At 39.9% G+C, this 21189-nt stretch overlaps 1 protein-coding gene across 4 annotated transcripts in view; it reads left to right on the top strand.

Moving 5' to 3' along the window:
• The first annotated feature begins 500 nt into the window (after positions 1-500).
• PDLIM3 (PDZ and LIM domain 3) overlaps positions 501-21189 on the top strand; it is a 30649-nt gene continuing 9960 nt past the window's right edge. The window contains exons 1-4 of one of the 4 annotated variants that reach the window (XM_040965920.1): positions 501-597; positions 9836-9987; positions 11383-11467; positions 20278-20345. In XM_040965920.1, coding sequence (XP_040821854.1) covers positions 505-597; positions 9836-9987; positions 11383-11467; positions 20278-20345 — 398 coding nt within the window. In that variant the 5' untranslated portion in view covers positions 501-504. Of the gene's footprint in view, positions 598-9835; positions 9988-11382; positions 11468-19698; positions 19887-20277; positions 20346-21189 lie in introns of all 4 variants that reach the window. The other 3 variants (XM_040965921.1, XM_040965922.1, XM_040965923.1) reach the window with 3 other exon arrangements.

The raw sequence follows: 21189 nt of genomic DNA, 5'->3' as shown, positions 1-21189 counted from the left end.
GACCAAAGTCACACAAGCTAGTAAGTCAATATTACAATTCCCGAAAATTCCGAAGTGATTAATGGTATTGAGAATGCCTGTGTCTGATCATTAAAAGTTTAACAGTTGCGGATTGACCACTCTGAACTTCCAGTTCAGGGACTTCTGGGCTCTGAGGAGAAGATAAACAGGAGGACAGGTGTGACTTTAAGTGTAAGGAGCTGTAACCGGAGGCCAGATTGGTCGCCAGAGCGGTCAGCGACGCCGCACCCAGCCGGTGCGCGCTGGAGAAGCCCCGTGGCGCGGGCGCGCCTCTCGCTTCCAAAGTTGGAGCTCTCCGTGGTGGGAGGGGGCGGGGACGAGGGTAGGCCAGTGACGTCACCGGCCGCGGGCATAAAGCGCCCCCCGCCGCGGTCCCTGCGAGGACGCTGCCCGGGTGCGGAGTGGGCCGTCCCTGTGGGGGACACTCGCGCCTCGTTGCGCCTCGCAGCCTGGGAGCCCCGGAAAGCCGCGCCAGCAAACACCATGCCGCAGAACGTAGTTCTCCCGGGCCCTGCGCCCTGGGGCTTCAGACTCTCGGGGGGCATAGACTTCAACCAGCCCTTGATCATCACCAGGGTAGGTGCTTTGCGTCTCTCACTTTGGCCAAAGGTCGAGGGCTCCTCCAGCGTCCGGGAGGCGCGGTGGGAACCGGGGAGGGCGAGCGGACGAGCCGGCTGGACGGTGCGCCCGCGGGTCCAGGGTCTGGTGCTTCCCGCTCCAAGGGCGGCAGACGCTGGGCAAGCGAAGGCTTGGAGGATGCTGAGTCTTTTAGGGATTCCACAGGATCGGCATCCTCGCGGTCCCCAGAGGAGAGCTCGGTGGCAGCTCGAGGGCTGGGGGGCCTTCTCGTCCTCCGCACCCCTGCTCCCTTAGGTCACAAGCAGGTGGGGTTCGGACGAGGAGAGGCAAGCGCTGACCCGGGCGGGTGTTTCTAGGAGCTGGACCCGCACCTCCGCGTTCTCCCTCGGGGACATATGGGGAACACACAACCTGGCTTGGCCAAGTTGGAACCGCCTGTATCAACCAGGCAGGGAAAATATTACTAATGTGTGTCCCTGAGTTTCCAGGCATTTTGAACAAATATTTTCCAAAAGCTGGGAACTTGGCTCAGGAGTCATCACCTATAATTCAAACTATAAAGAAAACGAGTCTGATCAGTTCATTTTCCCGACAGAAAGTAACTATGCGGGCTATGAACTTAATATACAGTCAAGCTTTTCCTTTCTTAATCTTCTCTAAAGTCTGTTCTCATTAGAAGAAAGTGATCATGAAACCTCCGATTCTCTCCTGTTAGCAATTGCCAAGAATTCACTCTGAAGAGTTGGTCTTATTTGACTTCCTTTACTAATGTATTTTTCTCAACAGAAAAATCAGTACTATTTCAGTTTCTACATAATAAAGCACCTAAAACCTGATTTAAAGGCATGAACTCTCAGAATATTGCACTTTTATTTTCAAAATAGCATACTGTTTTCTTTTCTCATACTGCTTATACTGTGCTTTTTAAATGTACACTATATAACCTGATTCACCAACAGATTTTGAAGAAGATACTACCTTTTGAAGTCTGTTCTAGTTTATATATGTCTATGAAGCTTGGGGACCAATGGTCCTTTTGAAACATGTTAACATGTGAATCGCACAAATGTATACAATGGAACAATTCACATTTTTCAAGAACATGTAAACACAAGTGACATGTGTTTTTCTATAAAACATGAAAAACTTAATGCACCCCCAAAATATGTTCCTAAGTAAATGAAGCAGAAAATGCTTCAGTGATCTGGGCCAAGCAGTCTCATGCAATTCCTTTTATAGATTTACCAAAGAAAACAGTTTCCATTATCTCTACGAAGAAACATTTTTAGTTTCTGGAGTGTATTTTTCCATTTGTTTACATTAAATGGAATAAACATTTAAGCCTACAAATTGTATTTACATTAAATCCTAATGAAATAATTTTGTCCCAAAAATCCTTTAAGGGATTTATGAAAGAAAGATTGTGCTTTTACTAGGTAACATGTTGATATAATTGATTCTATGTTTGGAATGTTGAGGATTGACCTTATAAATGTTTGTTTTAAACAGTAATCATTCGAGAGTTGGACTATAGCAGCTGTTAATAAATGCCTTTGAGATAGGGGCAATGATTATTTAGCAATCTAATTATCTCAAATTTCTAACTCAGTTAATTTGTGTCATTCATTGACACTTGGTCCGTGAACAGAGCATGACCAGATATGATTATTTCATTGACTCTATCCTTTTCTCTTCCATTACTTTAACTCCAAGAGAGCAGGTAATACTAAGTTACTTTCTAGCCCATGTGTCCCTGAGACCATGAACAAAAGGTTTCCTGTAGTTCTTAGAAAATGGAAGTAGGAGATAATGTGAATTTCTCATGAACTTTTTCGAGCTTACTTGTACATGATAGATTCTTGTTGAGAAATGAACATGTTGTGGTGTAGACCTAATTGAGAGCATTTTTACTGAAATCATGAGAATCCCTAAAATTCTTGGGGTTAAAAAAACGCTAAAAATCATTTTGTTACAGAAAAGTAATTAATGTTGCTATGAGGTGCCAGCATCATTCCATTACTTTTACAGTTTTTATATTTTTGTTAAAGGGAGTACGTAGGTTTCGTTGTGTTTTTATATCTTACGTTTGCCATTACTGTTCTAAGTCCTGTGTATCCACCACTTTGCTTAAATCTCACAACGACCCCAGGAGAGTCGTTGCAGTAATATCTGCATGAGGGTGAGCATGGTGGGGCTTCAAGAGCTCATTTGCTTGCCAGGGGTCAAAAGTGGCAGCACAGGATCTGATGCCAGGTCTCCCTGCCTGCAAAGCCCTCATTTATTGTTCCTCACATGTGGAAAATTCAGATTGTTCAGCTGTTGCTGGATATGTTTTTTTATTTTCTCCAGCAGCTAAAACAAGAGCTCACGAGATTGGGCAAAGTGTTCCTACTGTGTAACAGTAATTACAATCTAATTACAATTGATTAATTATAATCTAATTAATCAACCAGGTGAATCTTTGTATCATAAGAACATCAAAAGTAAAATACATTGATATTGGATATCCTTTTTAAATTTTTATTGTTTTTCTTATTTCCGTGTTTGTCGGTATAGGGCTTTCCCCTTCCCCATCCTAGCTTCCCTCACCATTCGCCCACCCCACCATTTTCCTCTGTATTCTTGCAATAGTATAATCCTTCAGCAACAGTCACAAGTCCAGCCTTCTGCTACTTAACTGTATCAGGGCATTGTAGGTATAGATCATGGCAGAAAATTTAGGAAAGCAGTTTCTAGGCAATAAGGGTGTTATACCTTATGCAACATAAAATCTCAGGTTTCAGATACTCAGTTCTTCAGCACTGTAGTATATATTTGTCTAAGCATTTCAAGCAGGGAAGTGTAAGTTTCACACATTCTTCTGAAGAAGGCTATGAGGAGTTCCTCTCAAGTTTTTGATACATGCAGAAAGTGGATCTGCTATCATAGGCTATATGTAGACTATTTACTTTCATGAAATTCCAGTGGACACAGGGCATGATTCTTTCATGTGTATATGAAGCAATTGTGCACCCCACTCACTCAGTCTCTGTTCTCCCAACCTATTTTGCTCCTTCACTCCTGCTCTGAGAACAGCACACCCATGATCAAGATCATTGCAACTGAGAATGAGAACAGACTTGAGGAAAACATAGCAAGTGTTAATGCATTCTTCATTTTTGCAGGTTTTAGCATAGAAAAGCATATTCCTATAATACCTTCTATACTTAAAATTTGAACTTTTAAAAAGCAACATTTATCATCGAATGCAACCCTTTTGCAGGAAGGGTTTATATGAACACACTTATATGGGTCTGTTTCATTTTGTTCCATCAAAAATTGTATCCACGTAAAAGCCCTGATTCATATGTTCACAGGAGTCATATGTCTCCCAGATGTTTATTTAATGCAGAGGGTCATGTATGCGAGGGGCATAGTGAAGGATGCAATCATAACTGAGATGGATTTCCAACTTTGAGAAGTTCACACACACCATTTGAAGAGAAGGGACATGCAGATGAACTGCCATAACACAGCCTTTCCATATTCCACAAAAATATGACCTAAGAAATAAGATGAGGTGGGGAAGACATTACCTGTGGGAAGAGACATTTGGGATAGTGAAGGTGGTTGGGTCCATAGAGTAAGACAGACCTAAATGGGAATTTCAGGTTTTCACACACTGGATGTGTGACCCTAACCAAGATTCTTGAACTTTCTCAGCACCCATTTTCTCAGTTTAAAATACAGATTAACATTTCATAAGAAGGACCTAAAAATAAAATAATATACTCAAGCATAATAATACAAAAATAGTTCTCAAGCTTTGTTGCTTATTAGAACCACCTCAAGTAACTTAGGAAAACACTCATACTCAGGTGCACACGGAGTTTCTGCTGTAACTAGTAGGGTGCATGGCTGTAGACATGTTCACTGCAGCCAAGTGCATGAGGCCTTGAGATCCCGGATGAGGCTGTGGAGTTTATTTGGTAGACAATGGAGAACAACTAAACAATGGATTTCTCACAATTTTGCTTTCAAGATCAGGTCAGCCCTTCACTATATACTTCTATTGCCCAATAAGTATATCAATCATATTTACTATTAACACAAAAATGATTTCAGAGTCATATAATTTACTTCCCTTATGTCTCAATGATGGCTAATGCATTACAAATACTTAACCTGTGTTTTAACCTAGTTATTCTCCCAAACTGGACCTAAGTAACATGTTGATGTGTACAACAGAAATTAATGCATTTATTTAAAACACAAATTCCATGCCTTTTTGTAGAGATTCTGATGTCTAACTCAGGGCATCTGGAGTTGGCTAAGGGTCTTAATGTTCAACAAAGCTCCTAGATTCTTAGACTCAGACAAGTTTAAAATCATGGTGCTAAGTGATGATGTCAGTATTATCAAATACTTTAAATATTTAAGATCATAATGATCATGATTAATAAATATCCCATTAACCAACTCTTTGCCTCTTTTTAGCTCTCTTTTATTTGGGGAAAACAGTGACAATAATTGTGGAGAATATTAAGGTAATCACATAAGGTAATAATATTATGATATGGTAATTTGGGGAAATAACAGATTTTTACAATTAAACTATAGTTTAACTTACTAAAACCAGGCCAATTTTACAGTCACTTTCTGAGTGCTAACATAGCTGAACTTGAAACCTAGGAAGAATTGAAAGCATCCTATTTTCTTCTTTTCTTATCCATCTCTCTACATTGTTTTTCTCTCCTTGCAACTCCCTTCCTGGGAGATCAAACCAGCAGTTACCAGGTTGAATACAAAGTCAAAAGTCACTGTCCACCAGCTTTCCTATCCGATTTCTATAACAGCTGGCAACATTGTTATTTAGTTGTTCCTGACTTAGTAGGAAGCTTCAGATTTCTTACACACCTCACCCCTCTGGTAAATAGAGGTGATTCTGTGGTCTCTCAGGGCGCTGTTGCAATGGATAGAAGTGTGATAAAGATCTTGCAGATGTAATATTTTGCATCAATGTAGGATAGTATCATTAACCTGAGTATTCATACTGTTAGCACATTTTGGCAATATTCAAAATCTAAGACATTTGACAGGTTCACATTATCTAAGCTCAATAAGTATTGAATTCAAATACCTACCTCTGTAACAAATAGGTTCAGATATCCTACCTCTGTTCAACATAACAGATAAAAAAAAAAATGATGTTCAAAAACAGAATTGAGTAATACGTAACTTAAATCTACTTAGTCATGTTAGGTTAAATGATGTATTAAAAGCAAATGTGTGGGATGGCCTTGGTGGTGTGGCAAGTTTAAGCACCCCCAGTTTGGTATATACACATCGCTGGAATCAAGTCCTGCCTCCACTTCCAGTCCAACTTTCTGATATTGTATGTTCTTGAAGCAGCAGTACTTGGTTCCCTGCCACTCATGTGAGAGACCTGAATGGAATCCCTGGCTCCTTGTTTCAGACTGGCCCAAATCCAGCTGTTGTAAGCATTTAGGGAGTAGATCAGTATTGGGAAGAGCTCTCTTTTTCTTACTGTGTCTCGAATTATATACACATATGTGTACACACATATGAATGTATATGTAAATAATATATCTAATGGTGACACTATATGCATTAACTTAAATATAAATTAAAGGAAATATATATATTTTATATATATATATATGTTTGGGATTTATTTCTTTTTATTGGAAAGTCAGATATACAGAGAAAAGCAGAGACAGAGAGGAAGATCTTCCATCTGCTGATTCACTCCCCAAGTGGCCGCAATGGCCAGAGCTCAGTCCATCTGAAGCCAGGAGCTTCTTCCTGGTCTCCCACATGGGTGTAAGGTCCCAAGGCTTTGGGCCATCCTCGACTGCTTTCCCAGGCCATAAGCAGGGAGCTGAATGGGGAAGCAGGGCTGCCAGGACATGAACCAGCAACCATATGGGATCCCAGCATGTGCAAGTGCAAGGACTTTAGCCACTTTGCTACCATGCTGGGCCCTAAAGGAAAATATTTTAATTAATGGAAAAAAAAGTAATAAAAGCAAACATGTTATGCCAAGATTTCTGATATATTAACTCAAATAAAAGAATTCTGGTGTAAGGTATTTCAAAATTAAAAGAGCTGATTTTAACAAGAGAACACTGAAAGTTTAGGATTATTTTTAGCCCTACAAATCAAACTGAGAATAGACACTGTTTTCCTTCTAACAGTCCTGCGTTTGGAAGAATTTCTAAATGGAAAATAAAAATTCTTCCAAAGGCTAGCCTGTAATAATCCTCTCCTTCCTTCACTCAGCTCCTATCACCTGCTCCTATTGGAAAATCATCACAACCACTAAAATGAAATGGTTATAGAAATGTGTACAATAAACATTTGAGTGATAAAACTGAAGACTTGGGACATGTGAGAATATATTATTTTGGTAATCTTATGTTTTTAAATTAGCTTAGATCTCCCTCAGAGCCATAAAGTCAAGTAAAATAACTAGAATAAGCAAACAGAAAAAAAATTAATTGTTGATTCTCAAGTAAAGCATTTAAAACAATCTAGCTTGTCCTTGGCGCAATTTGAACACTTTAAATCGTGTCCTGTGTGTTATTATGTTGTAAAGAGTGGAAATTTCCTAACATAACAGTAAGTTGATTTTAGTAGCCATGATCTTTGAGTGTATAGGGTCTAGCTGTTTCTGTTCTTTAAATTCTGATTTAAGAGACCTTTTCATTCATTTTTCAATTAATTAATATTGAACCCAATTAGAAATATAGATGCCACTGTAAGGACAATGGGTTATATTCCAATAAATACATAATAAATGGGAAAAATACTGTAATCAAAAATACCTGATTCACCCAGCTGTGCCGTACTGGTTATTTATACTCATGCCCAAGTGGCTGGCAGGGAGTACAGCTCACTGCTGTGGTCTAGCGTCATGAGAGGAATGTACGATGTATCACCAGTTTGGGGAAATAAAATCAGAGTTCAAAGCAAAGTTTCTATTGGATACACATCACATCAAAAATCCTAAAATGAGCTACCTTTACTAAAGGACCATGTGAACACACACTATATATGATCTCGGGAGTGTGCAGACTTGTTGGAAAGACAAAGCACAAGCCAATCAACAAAAGCACAGATGCTCTGCATGAAGGAACTGAACTGATCGCAGTGGTGAAGCGTGATGGTGCAAGACAACAGGAGCTACTTCTGGTGTGTAGGACAGATTTCTCTGAGAATGTAACACTGGAGTCTTAGCCTAACCTCAGGAAGAGAAGGATCAACCGGTAAAAGAGGAAGGGTAGCATTGCAGTCTGAAACAACCTTGCCTGAAAAGTCCCAGAGAGAGTAAAAACTTAGGTGACCCAGAAGAGCTTATAAGAAATGGTTACATCAAAATGGTTGCAGCATTACAGATAGGGCAAGAGGCAGATGCTATTAGAGAAGTGGGCAGAGTAGGACCAATATGAGGGCTAAGTAAATAGTTAAGATTTACTCAGATAAAAAATCTGAGTAGGCATAAGGCTTATAGTAGTCCTGGCCTTTACTAAAACACTCAGTGTGGTACTAATTTCACATTTCCTATTTTCAAATACTTAAAAATAGTAAACCACATTCTCTCCATGTCCTTAAGTATTCCTTTCCCCTCTCTCACCCCAGAAAATAAATTTGTAAGTTTCTTGTAGAAAACATAAAATTTGTCTTGGATTTTAATCTTGTTTGGCAATCTGTTTTTTAACTGATATATTTTTAGATAATTTGGACTTAACATGGCATTGTCATTTATTTAAAATCAGCCTACCTATCTACCTGTTAGTTGCTTTTGATTTGTTCTTCATTTATGGATAAGAGACAATAAGACAATGTAAATTTCCCTTTTTTGTGTGGTTGACAGATTTTTTTATATACTCATGCTAATCTACCATCAGCCTTCAGCAATTTATTTTGTCACTTTAGCTGATTTTTTTCTTAACAGCTAAAATGGTGGCCACGTCCTCCTTGCTCTGCCGCAGATGAGCCCGTGTTCACATATTGTCTTTTATGTGAGGCACCCATTTTCCCTTGGATTTTAGATTTATTGCCCTGCAACTTCCAATCTCTAAAGGGCTCAAGAAAAATTACACTCTTGTGTATTATCGGACCTCCTCTTACAATGCAAGAACAATTTGTTTCTTCAGATTTCTCCACTCTATTTGCCCTGGATTTACTTAGGCTATTATTTAAGAAGTAGGCTAGACTGAACATCTTATAAATAGTAAGAATCAGCATTGTTGGGTTCTGCCGAAAGCCCTGCTGCAGGTTGCAAAGAGCCAACTTCCTGGTGGGTCCTCATATGGTGGCTCTTTCTGGGTCCTGTTTCATAAGTGAGTTAATCCTATTCATGAGGGGTCTGCATTTTTGCTTCAGTTGCCTCTCAAAGATCACACTTCCCACATACCAACATCCTGAGATTTAGAATTTCAACATGTGAATTTGGAGAAGACACAACATTCATTCCATTTTATGCCCTCGTGAATTTTAAAGATGATGTATTACAGGAATACCAAAACAAATTCAATTTGTCTAAATATAGTCAAACTATACATGAAGTTCTGAATGACAAAAAAAAAGCCAAATAAATCAACTTTTTTGGTGAAAACAATGAAAATGTAATTCTGACAGGGAGTGACAGAGGTTGTTTTAAGGGTCGTGGTAGTATGGCTGGTGAAGCGACAGCCTGCAACACTGGCATTCCATGTGGGCTTTGTTCTGTGTTCCAGCCCGCTCCACTTCCAGTCCAGTTTTCTGCGAATAACCTGGGAAAAGCAGTATAAGACAGTCCAAGTAGTTGGGCTCCTGCCACCCACATGCGTGACCCAGAAGCAACTCCTAGGCCCTGGCTCCATCTTAGCGGTTTTAGCCACTTGAGGAGTGGATCTGCAAGTGAAAGACCTCTCTCTTTTGTCTCTTCCTCTCTCTCTTTATAAGTGACTCCCAAATAAATAAACAATTTTTTTAAAAAAATTAAAGAACATGTCATAAGAGAATAAAAGATGCAATGATAGATTAAATGTGGTAAGAAGCCAATGCTTTAACATGATAGGGAAACAGAATTAACACAGTTGATTAAGAGCTATTTGAAGGTAGATTCAGGACTCCCCACCCAATGAAACATGAAAATGTTACCAGGTTTGAATACAAGGATCATATTTAGAACTGAAGATATTGTCAAATGTTTGCTTTTTTTTTTTAATGAGGCCATGATTTCTTCCAGATCACTCCAGGAAGCAAGGCGGCAGCTGCCAACCTGTGTCCTGGTGATGTCATCCTGGCTATTGATGGCTTCGGGACTGAGTCCATGACTCATGCTGATGCACAGGACAGGATTAAAGCTGCGGCACATCAGCTGTGTCTCAAAATTGACAGGTGCTTCTTAATTTGATGGTATCAAAATTTGATCTGTTTTCAGGAGAAGCTGAACCAGACTATAAATGGTTTCATCCCCCCAGTGTTAAGGAGTGCCACAGGGCCTGGAATTTTGATTGGCCTGGAATTTTTATTGGAATTTTAATTGCATCAGCCATCTAAATCTCTTCTTCCCTAACATCAGTCATTCCAGTTGTTGGAACCACTTCTAAAAACAATTCTCTGGGATGAAAGAGACTTTAAAAAAATCCTATACTCACACAGTGAGTAGACAATGAAAATAGACCACACAAAATAGGAACAGCTCCACTAGTTGCATTGCTGTTTTCAGTGTGCTTGGGGAATGGAGTGGAATACAGAAATTGTCCTAAATGAATTTCTGAATGTGCCAAAATATAAGTATGTTAAGTGCTGGTTGTGAAGCTCTAACATGCTATTAGTTCTTTTGTACATAATTTAATCCAGAAGCATGTTACAAAATATGTGAACACATGAGTGTGTTAGATACTGGCACATTTCTGACTCAAAGAATAAATAGGAAATTTGAATTTGAACTCTTACCATTAGACCTATGATCTGAAACTGAGCCATGAACACAATGTGCTCTTATGTGGTCATCCTGTCATTGCTTTTCCTGATGCTTTTCCCTGCCATGGTGCAGAAGGCTCAACCAGTCAGTCTGCTGTTTTATGGGGTGAAATACATTCTTTATCTGTGCCTGACCTGTGTGCCTAAAAGGCATGCAGCCCCTTTGGAGCCATGTGGGCGCACATTGGTGCATGAGAAGCTTTGGGAAAAGACATTTGCTTTCTTGTATTCTTTTTTTATTATTATTATTATTTTATGAAACAGTTCCATAGGCTGTGGGATTTCCCTTCTTCCCTTCCCAAGTCCCCTCTAACTGAATCCCCACATATTATTATAGTAATGACAATGGGGGAGAGTCCATCTTCCTACTGTCAAGACAAATTGAACAGTTTCACTGGGAGTCAGTCTTTGATTTGGAAGACAGTTTCTTGATGCTGTAACAAATCCAACTGGCAGATCTCCAGCTGTCTCCTGTGGTGGCCTGGGTAAGCTAGCACAGAGGTAGAGAAGACTCAGGAATTTGGCTCAAGGCCAACTGCACAGTGGCCCTTCGTAATCTCTCTTGGAACTATTATCCATGTGCTATAGAAGATGACTTTCTCCAGAAAATGTACAGTGTCCTCAAGGCAGCCTTAATCATCAAACCACATTACACAGTCCAAGAATAATTAGATGGGGAATCTATGGAATGACACTGTGTTTGCCTAAATTAGTAAGAGTTGCTACTATTTTCACAAATATTGTGGAGAACTGAAGTATACTAAAACCATTTAATTGAAGCTTACAAACTTTTTTTTTTTTTTACAGAGCAGACACTCGCTTATGGTCCCCACAGGTCTCTGAAGATGGCAAAGCTCATCCTTTCAAAATCAACTTAGAATCAGAACCACAGGTATGTATTTTTTATAAGTGGTGGGAATGACCACCCAGAGCAAGAAGAGGCAACTATAATCACTGCAGGTCACCTATAAAGCAATTGTGTCTTTACTGTCTCGGATTGATTCTGTTTTCCATGTCTTCTTACATCAAGTGAAAAGAAGAAAAGTATGCCTAAGCAAACAGCCTATTAAAAATACGTTCTCATCAGGAAACTTCTGGCTAAAACTACATAGGGTTTACTTCTTTCAGTCCTTATGATGAACTTCTGCCAAATGGCCGTGAGGTAATCTGAGCCATTCAGCTTGTTAAAGCAAAATAGAACAGAAAGCAGAGGCCGCCATTTGAAACAGGTGTCCCTAATCTAATAGTTATGGCGTACTTCACTCCTTGGAGAGCTTCACCCACAGCTTATTTGACATTCCTCTTTAATTCTAAATTCTGACATTCTGTAATTAAATTTGCTCTTGGAAGAGTTTTACATTGTATTATCTTGGTGAGATCCTACCCTTGCAGCTGACTTGCGAAAGATCGAGGATTTCCTCTGGCGGCAACTGTAGTTAGTGAGCTCAATTAATCTAATAATCTGCTGTTTATCTAACTGGGGCTACTTTCAAAATATCTCAAAAAACTGATGAAGTCAAACCTCAGCTGGGATGTACTGAAAAAATTAATGAAGTAAAGGGTTCTACAACACCGGCTAAAAATTTCCCAAGGTGTAGAGATACAGAGATAAAGATGTTTGAAACAAGTATCATGCCTCAACGGAATCAATATTCCCAATGCGTAGTTTCCCCAAGCATCTGATGAAAGCGAACTGCTGACACATTTGCTTCAGCATATTTGCCTCTCAGGAACATCAACTGCTGAATTTATCCTTCCAGTTTTCCATTGTCTCCTTAAGCTTCTATTTTCTTCTGTTTAAAACAACTTCAATCTGTGTATCTCATAGGGCTTCATAGGGATTTAAATGAAATCATACAAAGACCTTGGCACATTGGCTTGTTCGCAGCTAACTGGGAGCATTCACTATTAGTGAGGTTTCCTATCCCCATCCTTTTTCTCCCCCAACCAGGGCTGTGAACAGGAAGCCTCCTGACCTTTGTCACTGGTGACCCAGGAAGCTGTCTCCATGATGAGGCTTCTTAGGAGCCAGGAATGCCTTCCTCACAACTGTTGCAAGGGCTATTGCAAGTTATGAGGATCAAAGCTCTGTTTTCCATTAGTTACAAGCTCCTACCCCAGAGTAAAGAAGCATGCTGAGTTCTATCATCTTTAGAGGGACTGAGTCTGTTTGATTCTTGTCCGAAACTTTTGACTGAAGTAAAGTTGCAGTAATACCCAAGCCTACTTGCCTCCTCCCACCCTCATCAGCTTACACTTTGAGATGGCACACAAGAACAGCAGACTAGGTGGTGCTTCAACAAAAAGGTACACTTAAGGCCAATAGAGATGTACTGATTGGTCACTCAACCTTATATGTTTCCAGGACAAACTGGATGTAGTTCTTATTCTCTTTTCCATATATGCCACCAATCCAAAATTGTACATTATCCTTCTGCAAATTAATTTTTCACTCAAAATTTCTCCTAATTTTTAAATTGATTTTATCTATAGGAAAGCTAAGATGTGGATTCAACGGCACAGAGGCACACAGGCTAATCCTGGACCTGAGGCACCAACATTCCATAAGGGTGCCAGTTCCTGTTCTCTTTGCTCCACTTTAAATCCAGTTGCCTGCTTATAGCCTGAGAAACCAGAGGAGATGGGAGACCCAGGAAAAGCTCCTGGCTCCTGGCTTCAGATCTGCTCAGCCCCGCTGTTGTAGCCATTTGGGAAGTGAACCAGTAGATGGAAGATATCGTTCCTGTCTCTCCTTCTCTTCCCATTAAAATCTGCCTTTCAAATAAAAATAAATCTAAAAAAAAAAAAAAAGATGTGGAGCTAATTAGACAGATTGGAGCAAAGTAGCCACTCCCCAGTGACTCTTACTCTTGGCTGCATTATCCACTGTAACATGCAGTTGATATAGTAAGTATTTATGTATTTTAAAGTATCTATTAATTTATCTGAAAGGCAGAGCTTTAGAGAAGAAGGAGAGAAAGAGAATCTTCCAACCTCTGCTTCTCACTCCCAAGATGGCCACAATGGGCAAAGCAGGGCTAGGCTAAAGTCAGGAGCCAGAATCTCCATCCTGGATTCCTGTTTGGCTGGCAGGGGCCCAAGCACTTGTGCCGCCTTCTGCCACCTTCCCAGGCTCAGCAAGTGTTTGCTAAGCACAAGATGAGCTATACAGTGCTCTCTCCAGCACTGGAGTTGAAGGGTCATTATCAAAGTATTCATTGTTGAGTATAATTACTCTAAAACTTGGATCTTAAGCTATAATAATAGCTTTAATTGTTTTGGATTCTCATTAATCATGGATTACCCCTTGCGTCCTACATTTGGAGGTTATACATTATCAGTATTTGTGATACTACATGTGGGAGAAAGAAAGACAAAAAAAAAACTTTTAAAGGTGAAGATTGGGTTAAGGGCTACAACAAGCAGGCAGACAGAGGCCTTTGAACGTTCCATTAGTTTGAGTCACAACTCATTCTCGCTGACATTTTCTGCCAGTGTTTGAGTAGTTCATAGATAAGAATAAGTTTAACTCTCCTTCTAATGGAACCAAGGATTTCCATTCCATGTGAGATTCTCAGGTCTGATTTCTGCATGACCAGTTCTGAACAGAAATGTCCTACACAAAATAGCTACATTTCAGTGAATCCTTTGCTGTCTGAAACTTCTATTCTGTGAACTAGAACAAACCATAATGACAAAAAAAAAGCAGACAGTAAATTTAATTTGTGGACTGAGGTTGAAGAAAAAAACTAACTCCTTGTTATCTATGCTCATTTTTTTCTCTAAGTCATGTTAAGGTATGCATTAAGATGGCATACCCCCGCACCACTACCACCCAAGTAGAAAAGGCTGCATCTACAGCAATCTCCTGAACCACAAAGGTGTGTAGTTTGAAAAACAAATGCTGTTTGTGCTGTAGTATGCCATTATAGATGAAAAGCAAATGTCATTGAACAGTACAATATTCAAATTCTTCTTTCTCAACCCAAATCAAACATTCACTGTAAGCTGTGTGACCTTTGCTATTAAAAAGAGATACACTTTTTTTTTTTTTTGCTTGTTTTAAAAGTGATAGCTATTAGCTGGGGGGAAAAAATCTTACTATCCACGTGCAGTCATAAATAATAAAATGGTCAGTCTCTCACACTATCACTACAGAGTTTAACTTTGTTTTTATGAATTTAGAAGTGAACCTTAGGCTTCAAAAACACCATAAGAGTTGTTTAGATCAATTCCCAGCAGTTGAATAAGCCCCTTTCACATGGACCTGTACTTAAGTCCCTGAGCAGGCATATATACAGAACATTGCCATAGACTGAAAGCGTGTTACTGGAGTTCCTCATCCCTTCTCAAAAGCTTACATTCTCAGAAACATGATTCTCAGAAACAAAAATGATTCTTCTCTTAACAAGAAGAAGAAGAAAGGTGCCTCTATTTGCATACAAAGAAAGACGTCCTTGCATAAGGGGATTTCATAGGCAAGATGCCCTGCAGTGCACAGGCCAGTGTTGTGTGAGCTGAAGTAGTTTGTGTTTTCATAAATATATCTTTAATCTGCAATGTTTCAAGGACAGGAAGGTGATCTTGATGAAATGAACTTTCCTAAGTGTTGTTTCCCCAGACACTTCCCCAGTGAGATATGGGAAACACTTGAGACAAACTGCTAGAGGAAAAAAAGATGATTAAAAGGTTAATTTAATTTCCATTTGAGAGGTGAGGATGAGAGAGTGATTGCTGATAAATTCCAAATGATGAAATACAACAATCTCCTCATTTTGTACTCACTTCATCTACATTGTATCTCCTACTTCCCTACCGTTTTTCATATATGATTGAGTCAAACTTGGGGTTGCTGTTGGAGACGGTCATTGTGTGACTCCTTGTTTGTGGCAGGTGACCTGTCTTGGAGTGCTGTCATTATGGGGTCATTCCAAGGACATGGGAGACTGCCAAGAAGAGCTATGTCCTGGCGATACAACATACAGGGTCCAGTTTCACAGCTCTCACTTTGGCAGCTTTAGCATCCCATTAATTCAAAATAGTATTCCTAATGTTTAAGAGTGCTAATTTAAAATATGTGGACTGCTAAAATAATGACTTAATGGATTCCTGAGAGACCAGAATCATTTGGAGGGTTATGTCTGGATAGAATAAACACAAGAGCTGGACTCTAGGAGGGGCTTCACAGGGTTTAGAGAAAATGGATTTAAAAGATAAGTTTCGGGGTAGGTGTTTGGTCTTCTGGCTAAGATGCCTGTAAGAGTGGCTGGGCTTGAACCTGTGTTCATGCTCTTGATTTCTGCTAGTTTCTTGCCTGGCTCTGGGAAGCACCATTGATGGCCCAGTGTGTTCCTGCCACCCACAGGAGACACTTGGATTTAGTCCCTGGCTTCTAACTTACAAACTTGGCAGCCCAGTTCCTCCTTTGACAAAAATTTGGGGAGTGAACCAGCAGATGAGAATGTTTATCTTCCTGTCGTCTCTCTGTCTCTGTTTCTTTGCTTCTTGAATTAAAATAACATTTGAACAAAAACATAAATGTATTTTGGTGTAAAATTGTTTTGAAACTAATGCATAGTTTTTCATACAGTGCATTTTCATTAACTTTTTGAAGGCCATTCATACAAGTGGATTTCAAAAATTTTTGCAAAAATTTGGCAGGTACATGCATTGTGGCACAGCACTGACTGTGATATCAGCATTCCATGTTGTAGTGCTGGTTTAAGTTCAGACTATTCTGCTTCTATCCAGCTCCCTGCTAATGCCCCTGGCAAGGCAGCAAAAAATGGCCCAAATGCTTGAGTTCCTGCCACTCTTGTAGGAGACATGGATGGAGTTCTAAACTCCTGACTGTGACCTGGACCAGCCTGGGCTGTGGTAGCCCCTTCTTTCAGGCTCTGTAGCATCTCCTTGTATGTTTCTCTGCCTTTAAATACAATAAATCTTTAAACTGATTTCACACACCAAAAAACATCTTTTTTTTTTTAAGGCTGGTCTTTTTTTTTTTTAAGATTTATTCATTTGTTGGAAAGTCAGATATACAGAGAGGAGGAGAGACAGAGAGGAAGATCTTCCGTCCGATGATCCACCCCCCAAGTGAGCGCAACGGCCAGTGTTATGCTGATCCGAAGCCAGGAGCCAGGAAGTTCTTCCGGGTATCCCACACAGATGCAGGGTCCCAAAGCTTTGGGCCGTCCTCGACTGCCTTCCCAGGCCACAAGCAGGGAGCTGGATGGGAAGTGGAGCCGCCGGGACTAGAACCGGCGCCCATATGGGATCCCGGGGCACTCAAGGCGAGGACTTTAGCCACTAGGCCACGCCGCTGGGCCCCAAAAAACATCTTAATTCCCTTTTCTACCTGCCTTTTGAAGTAGTACTCTCATATTAGCTACTAGCTAAAAAAAAATTTACTGGTATTTTCTGTTACTCATGATTTTCCAGGAAAAGTAAAAAGGAATTAAAATGGAATAGCAGATTTCTAATTTGACTTTGTCTTTTGACTCTGGTTGGCCATCAACAATGATGTCAGACTTGGACAGAATATTGCTCCTCAGTGCCATACTTAAACTGGCTGTTTACTCCTGGTGTATACATTTTATTGTGCCTTTTGGGATGATTTTAGAAGCCCATAAACTAATGCTTTGCAAAGCTTAAATAAAACTGTTTGAAGCGTGTATTCAAAATATTTGCTTTGATGGTCTGAGTAGAAAATAGAGGGTTTTTTTTTAAAAACAAGTTACAGATTTGTGACCTTTGCAGTATCTTTAACCAAAACTGAAAATGACAAAGAAAAAGCTTAAGCTGATTAACTTATATGCTGCTCTTTGGAAGTAAAACTATAGATCATTATACACCAATATTTTCACAGTTTATTACTGTAAGGCAAATAAATAAGGGCAAAGCATTTTTTTCCCACAAAGCCATCGTAAGTTTGTCAAGTAATTTTTGTAGACCTATAAAGACCTTTAAAACAAACCATACTTTCTTGGGAAAAAAGAAAGAAAAAAAAATTCCATAAAGTTTAACTTGCTCAGTTCTGCCTGTTTCACTCTTTAATGAGCCCGAAAGTTTTATAATCCACCAAAACTAAATTCATCAATTAGCTTCTCATCTTCTTCCATATCAAAAGAGTCACAGACTTGAATCCCAGTCATCGTCATTACCTACAGTTATTTCCAATTCAATTTTTTTAATGCCATAGTAATGGTCAATAACAACCATAAAACACAGCCAATCCAAAGCTTCTATGAAATCAACTGAAAGTCCCAGATGGTATCACTCTATAAATGCTTGCACGCACTTTCACATGTCATAGGATTCAATATTTTTCTAAAGCCAGATTTGTTTGTTTGGATCATTCTGCTCTCCATCAGGGGCAACAATAGTGCTGCTCAGCTCCTCAGTGTGAGCCATGGTTATTGCAACAAAACATACTTAGTGAATAAGGAGTCAGTGTGTTCAAGCACCCTATGGACTCACTGGTTATATTGTGCTCCACACAAGCCTTCCTTTGGGGCTTTAGCAATAGATAGGAGCTGCTGCCTTAGGCTGGTGAACAACATGCTGTTTTTCCCCACATCACAGACGTAGATGCTACAATACTGGGAGCAGCTGTAGCCAGAGACTCTGTGTGCTGGTTGTGGAAGCTACAACCCATTTTCCCTCCCCTGCTTTCCAAAAATTGAAGTGGAAATTGCCCATGGGCTGAGATGGGAGCATAGTATGGGAGATAGCTATTCCTGCTCACAGGAACCAAAAGCCAGCGTTTGACAGCCCTTGGTCCCTGCAGAAAAGTTGTTCATGTTCGCAAGAAAAGAATCTCCATGAAACCTTGGGTCCCACTCCTATGGAAGAGACCAAGTCCCTCCCACTCCTCTTCCATCATTACTCTTCTCTAACAGAAATCTCCATCCCCCAATGACTTGTTTGTAATGACAACAAGAAGAACATAATGTAAAAAAGAATATGACAGAATCCATTTTTTATGAAAATTACTTCAGTGACATTTCAAGAGATGATCTATGGTTGTACTATTTGAAACTTGTGCGCAACATTGGCAACACATTTATAAAAGTAAATGAAGTTCGCTTGAATGTGAGTGACAATGATGTTTTTAAGAGTTTGCTTAATAAGTCTGCCAAACAGAAAGGTCTGGAAAGAGAGTCAGCTCGCATGTGCTTTTGCATTCCCTTTTCATTTTCTTCTATTGCTTAGAAGAAAATAAAATTATTTCTAATGTTTTGTATAAAATTATAAGTCAATGCATAAATTGGAAACCAATTTGCTAAATTTATTAACAATGCAGTATTTCAGATCATTCAGGTGTATTTCAAACTTGGGGACTACGGCTCTGATGTTTCTTCCTGTTGCACCAAGCCATGAAGTCACCTGCACTGGCTCTCTCTGACTTACTGACATTATTCTTTCTGAATTGAAAAGCACGAAGAGTTCTTTAAACACATAGCATGAAATCATCACAGTTTAAAAAAGAGGACTTCCACAGCACCCTGCTTCTCATTAAGAAGCCTTTTAATTTTTCATTGTTTTCTAATTATTCAGATTATAGCCTAATCCAAATGAAAAGTTTGGACTTGTTTTCATTATAGATTTTTTTGAAAAAGATATTGCCTGCATTAATTAAAATGAATAAATGCTCATTCTTCTGGATGCTTTATTCCTCGTTACTCAAAATGAGAGGAGAATGTACTAAATCTTAAAAAGAAAATTACGCAAGAGTTCTACTTGAGTAATGTTAAGTAGAATAATGTTCTATGCCAAAAATTTCATTTCTGACACAAAGCTTTCAAGTCCATGAAGTCATTAGAATTTCGTCAAGACAATAGCTGAAGAGGTCAGTAGGGGACAGATGAGAGGCAGTGTCTGAATTATGGCATTTTTAAATCTAGTGCATTCCTTTGCATCTTGATGTTTGGCAGATGAATAAAGCACAGACAGACTTCAGAGGAACCGTGGAAATGTTTATTCACTCGGCTCCTCTAACCTCTGCATTCATCTTGTAGTGGAGAATGAAGCCTGTATTAACAGAAACGAGGCTGCTGATTTTGCTCATTAACGGCTCTGTCGTGCATTCTGGCTCTGTGTATTTTGTCTGCCACTGTACAGGAATTCAGACCCATTGGTACCGCCCACAACCGAAGGGCCCAGCCCTTCGTTGCAGCAGCAAACATTGATGACAAAAGACAGGTAGTGAGTGCTTCCTATAACTCACCCATTGGGCTCTATTCGACTAGCAATATCCAAGATGCGCTCCACGGACAGCTGCGGGGTCTCATTCCGAGCTCGCCTCAAAAGTAAGTATCGGACTCTCAGCTCCGGCCGCAATGCTCTTGGCAATGATAGCATGATTTCCTTGCCTTTTCAAAGTCCAGCTCTTGCTGTTTTATTTTCACTTTCCTGAAGGCACAGTCCGATTTTTCTTTGAAAGCCATGCATCCAGACCATGGTTCTAATTGTTCTGGAGCCGATCAGCCTTACCTGAACAACTAGTGTCTAGATGGTTGAAGGGAAGAAAAATCACTGTGGTTTCATCATTTCCATCATCATCTGAGTTAGTCTTCTCAATACCTGGTGGTAAATCTCCTCCATGTACAACTACTGTTCATTTGAGTTTACCTAAAAAAAAAAAAAAAGAAAACCTTGCATCTTGCACTGAGGGGCTTTTTTAACCCTTTGTTTTTACAGGATGTGAACTACTTTGAACACAAGCACAATATTCGGCCCAAACCTTTCATAATCCCAGGCCGAAGCAGGTCATAAACTCTGATATTGCTAAGTTTGGAATGCATGCTTCTCTAATCACTGTTTACTAATCAGCAAGAGAAAGTAACTTTCCATGTTTGGAGTGGACTTTTCTCATTATGGGGATGATGTCAAATGCAAAAAGGAAAAAAGTCCACTTAGCAGAGAATAGCAGCCAACTGACCTCTAGTTCTGAGAGTAAATATTGACAAGCTGATAGAGCTGTGAAGTGTTATGTGATCACCGCATTTATATTTATAGCCAACACCCTGCTGCTCTGAGGATCCCGACGAGCGCACAGTGACATTTGAGGCAGACAGATGCACCCGCTCCCAGGTCAGGGAAGCCCAGCCAGCAGGAATGAAATGGACACCAAGCCCAGGAAACAGGACACACATGTGATCCACGTGGGAAAGCAGATGCCACTTTAGATATCTGGCAGGCTGGCCATTCCATCCCAGTAGCTACCTCTCCTTGTACCGTCAGATTCCACTAATGCTAGTTCTTCCATAAAAGTAAAGTGGCATTATTATAGCTTCTGCAAAGGATGAGGGTACATCCTGCAAAGCAACTGTCTCACTTGGGCTAAAATAAATACAAAGTTGGTGAGGGGAAAACAACAAAATAAGAGTTCGTGGGAGGTATCTTGGTCACCCTCACGGACAGTTGTGAGTAAATCAGGATAATAACAAGAGACCTCTTAGTTGTTGCCTATCAACCAGAGATTGGTCATCTCCAAAGGACTCTTTTCAAGTATCTTCCCTAAAAATTTTATTTCAGCCTAAGAGGAGAAAGAAACTAATGCCCTGTGCTACTACATCAGAAAATACTGAGTTCAGGAGATCTCAAATCCAT

This window comes from Ochotona curzoniae, unplaced genomic scaffold (genome assembly GCF_017591425.1).
Source record: "Ochotona curzoniae isolate NIBS_2020 unplaced genomic scaffold, NIBS_Ocur_1.0 scaffold_4505, whole genome shotgun sequence".
NCBI lineage: Eukaryota > Metazoa > Chordata > Mammalia > Lagomorpha > Ochotonidae > Ochotona > Ochotona curzoniae.
This window is presented reverse-complemented; position numbering and strand designations above follow the sequence as displayed.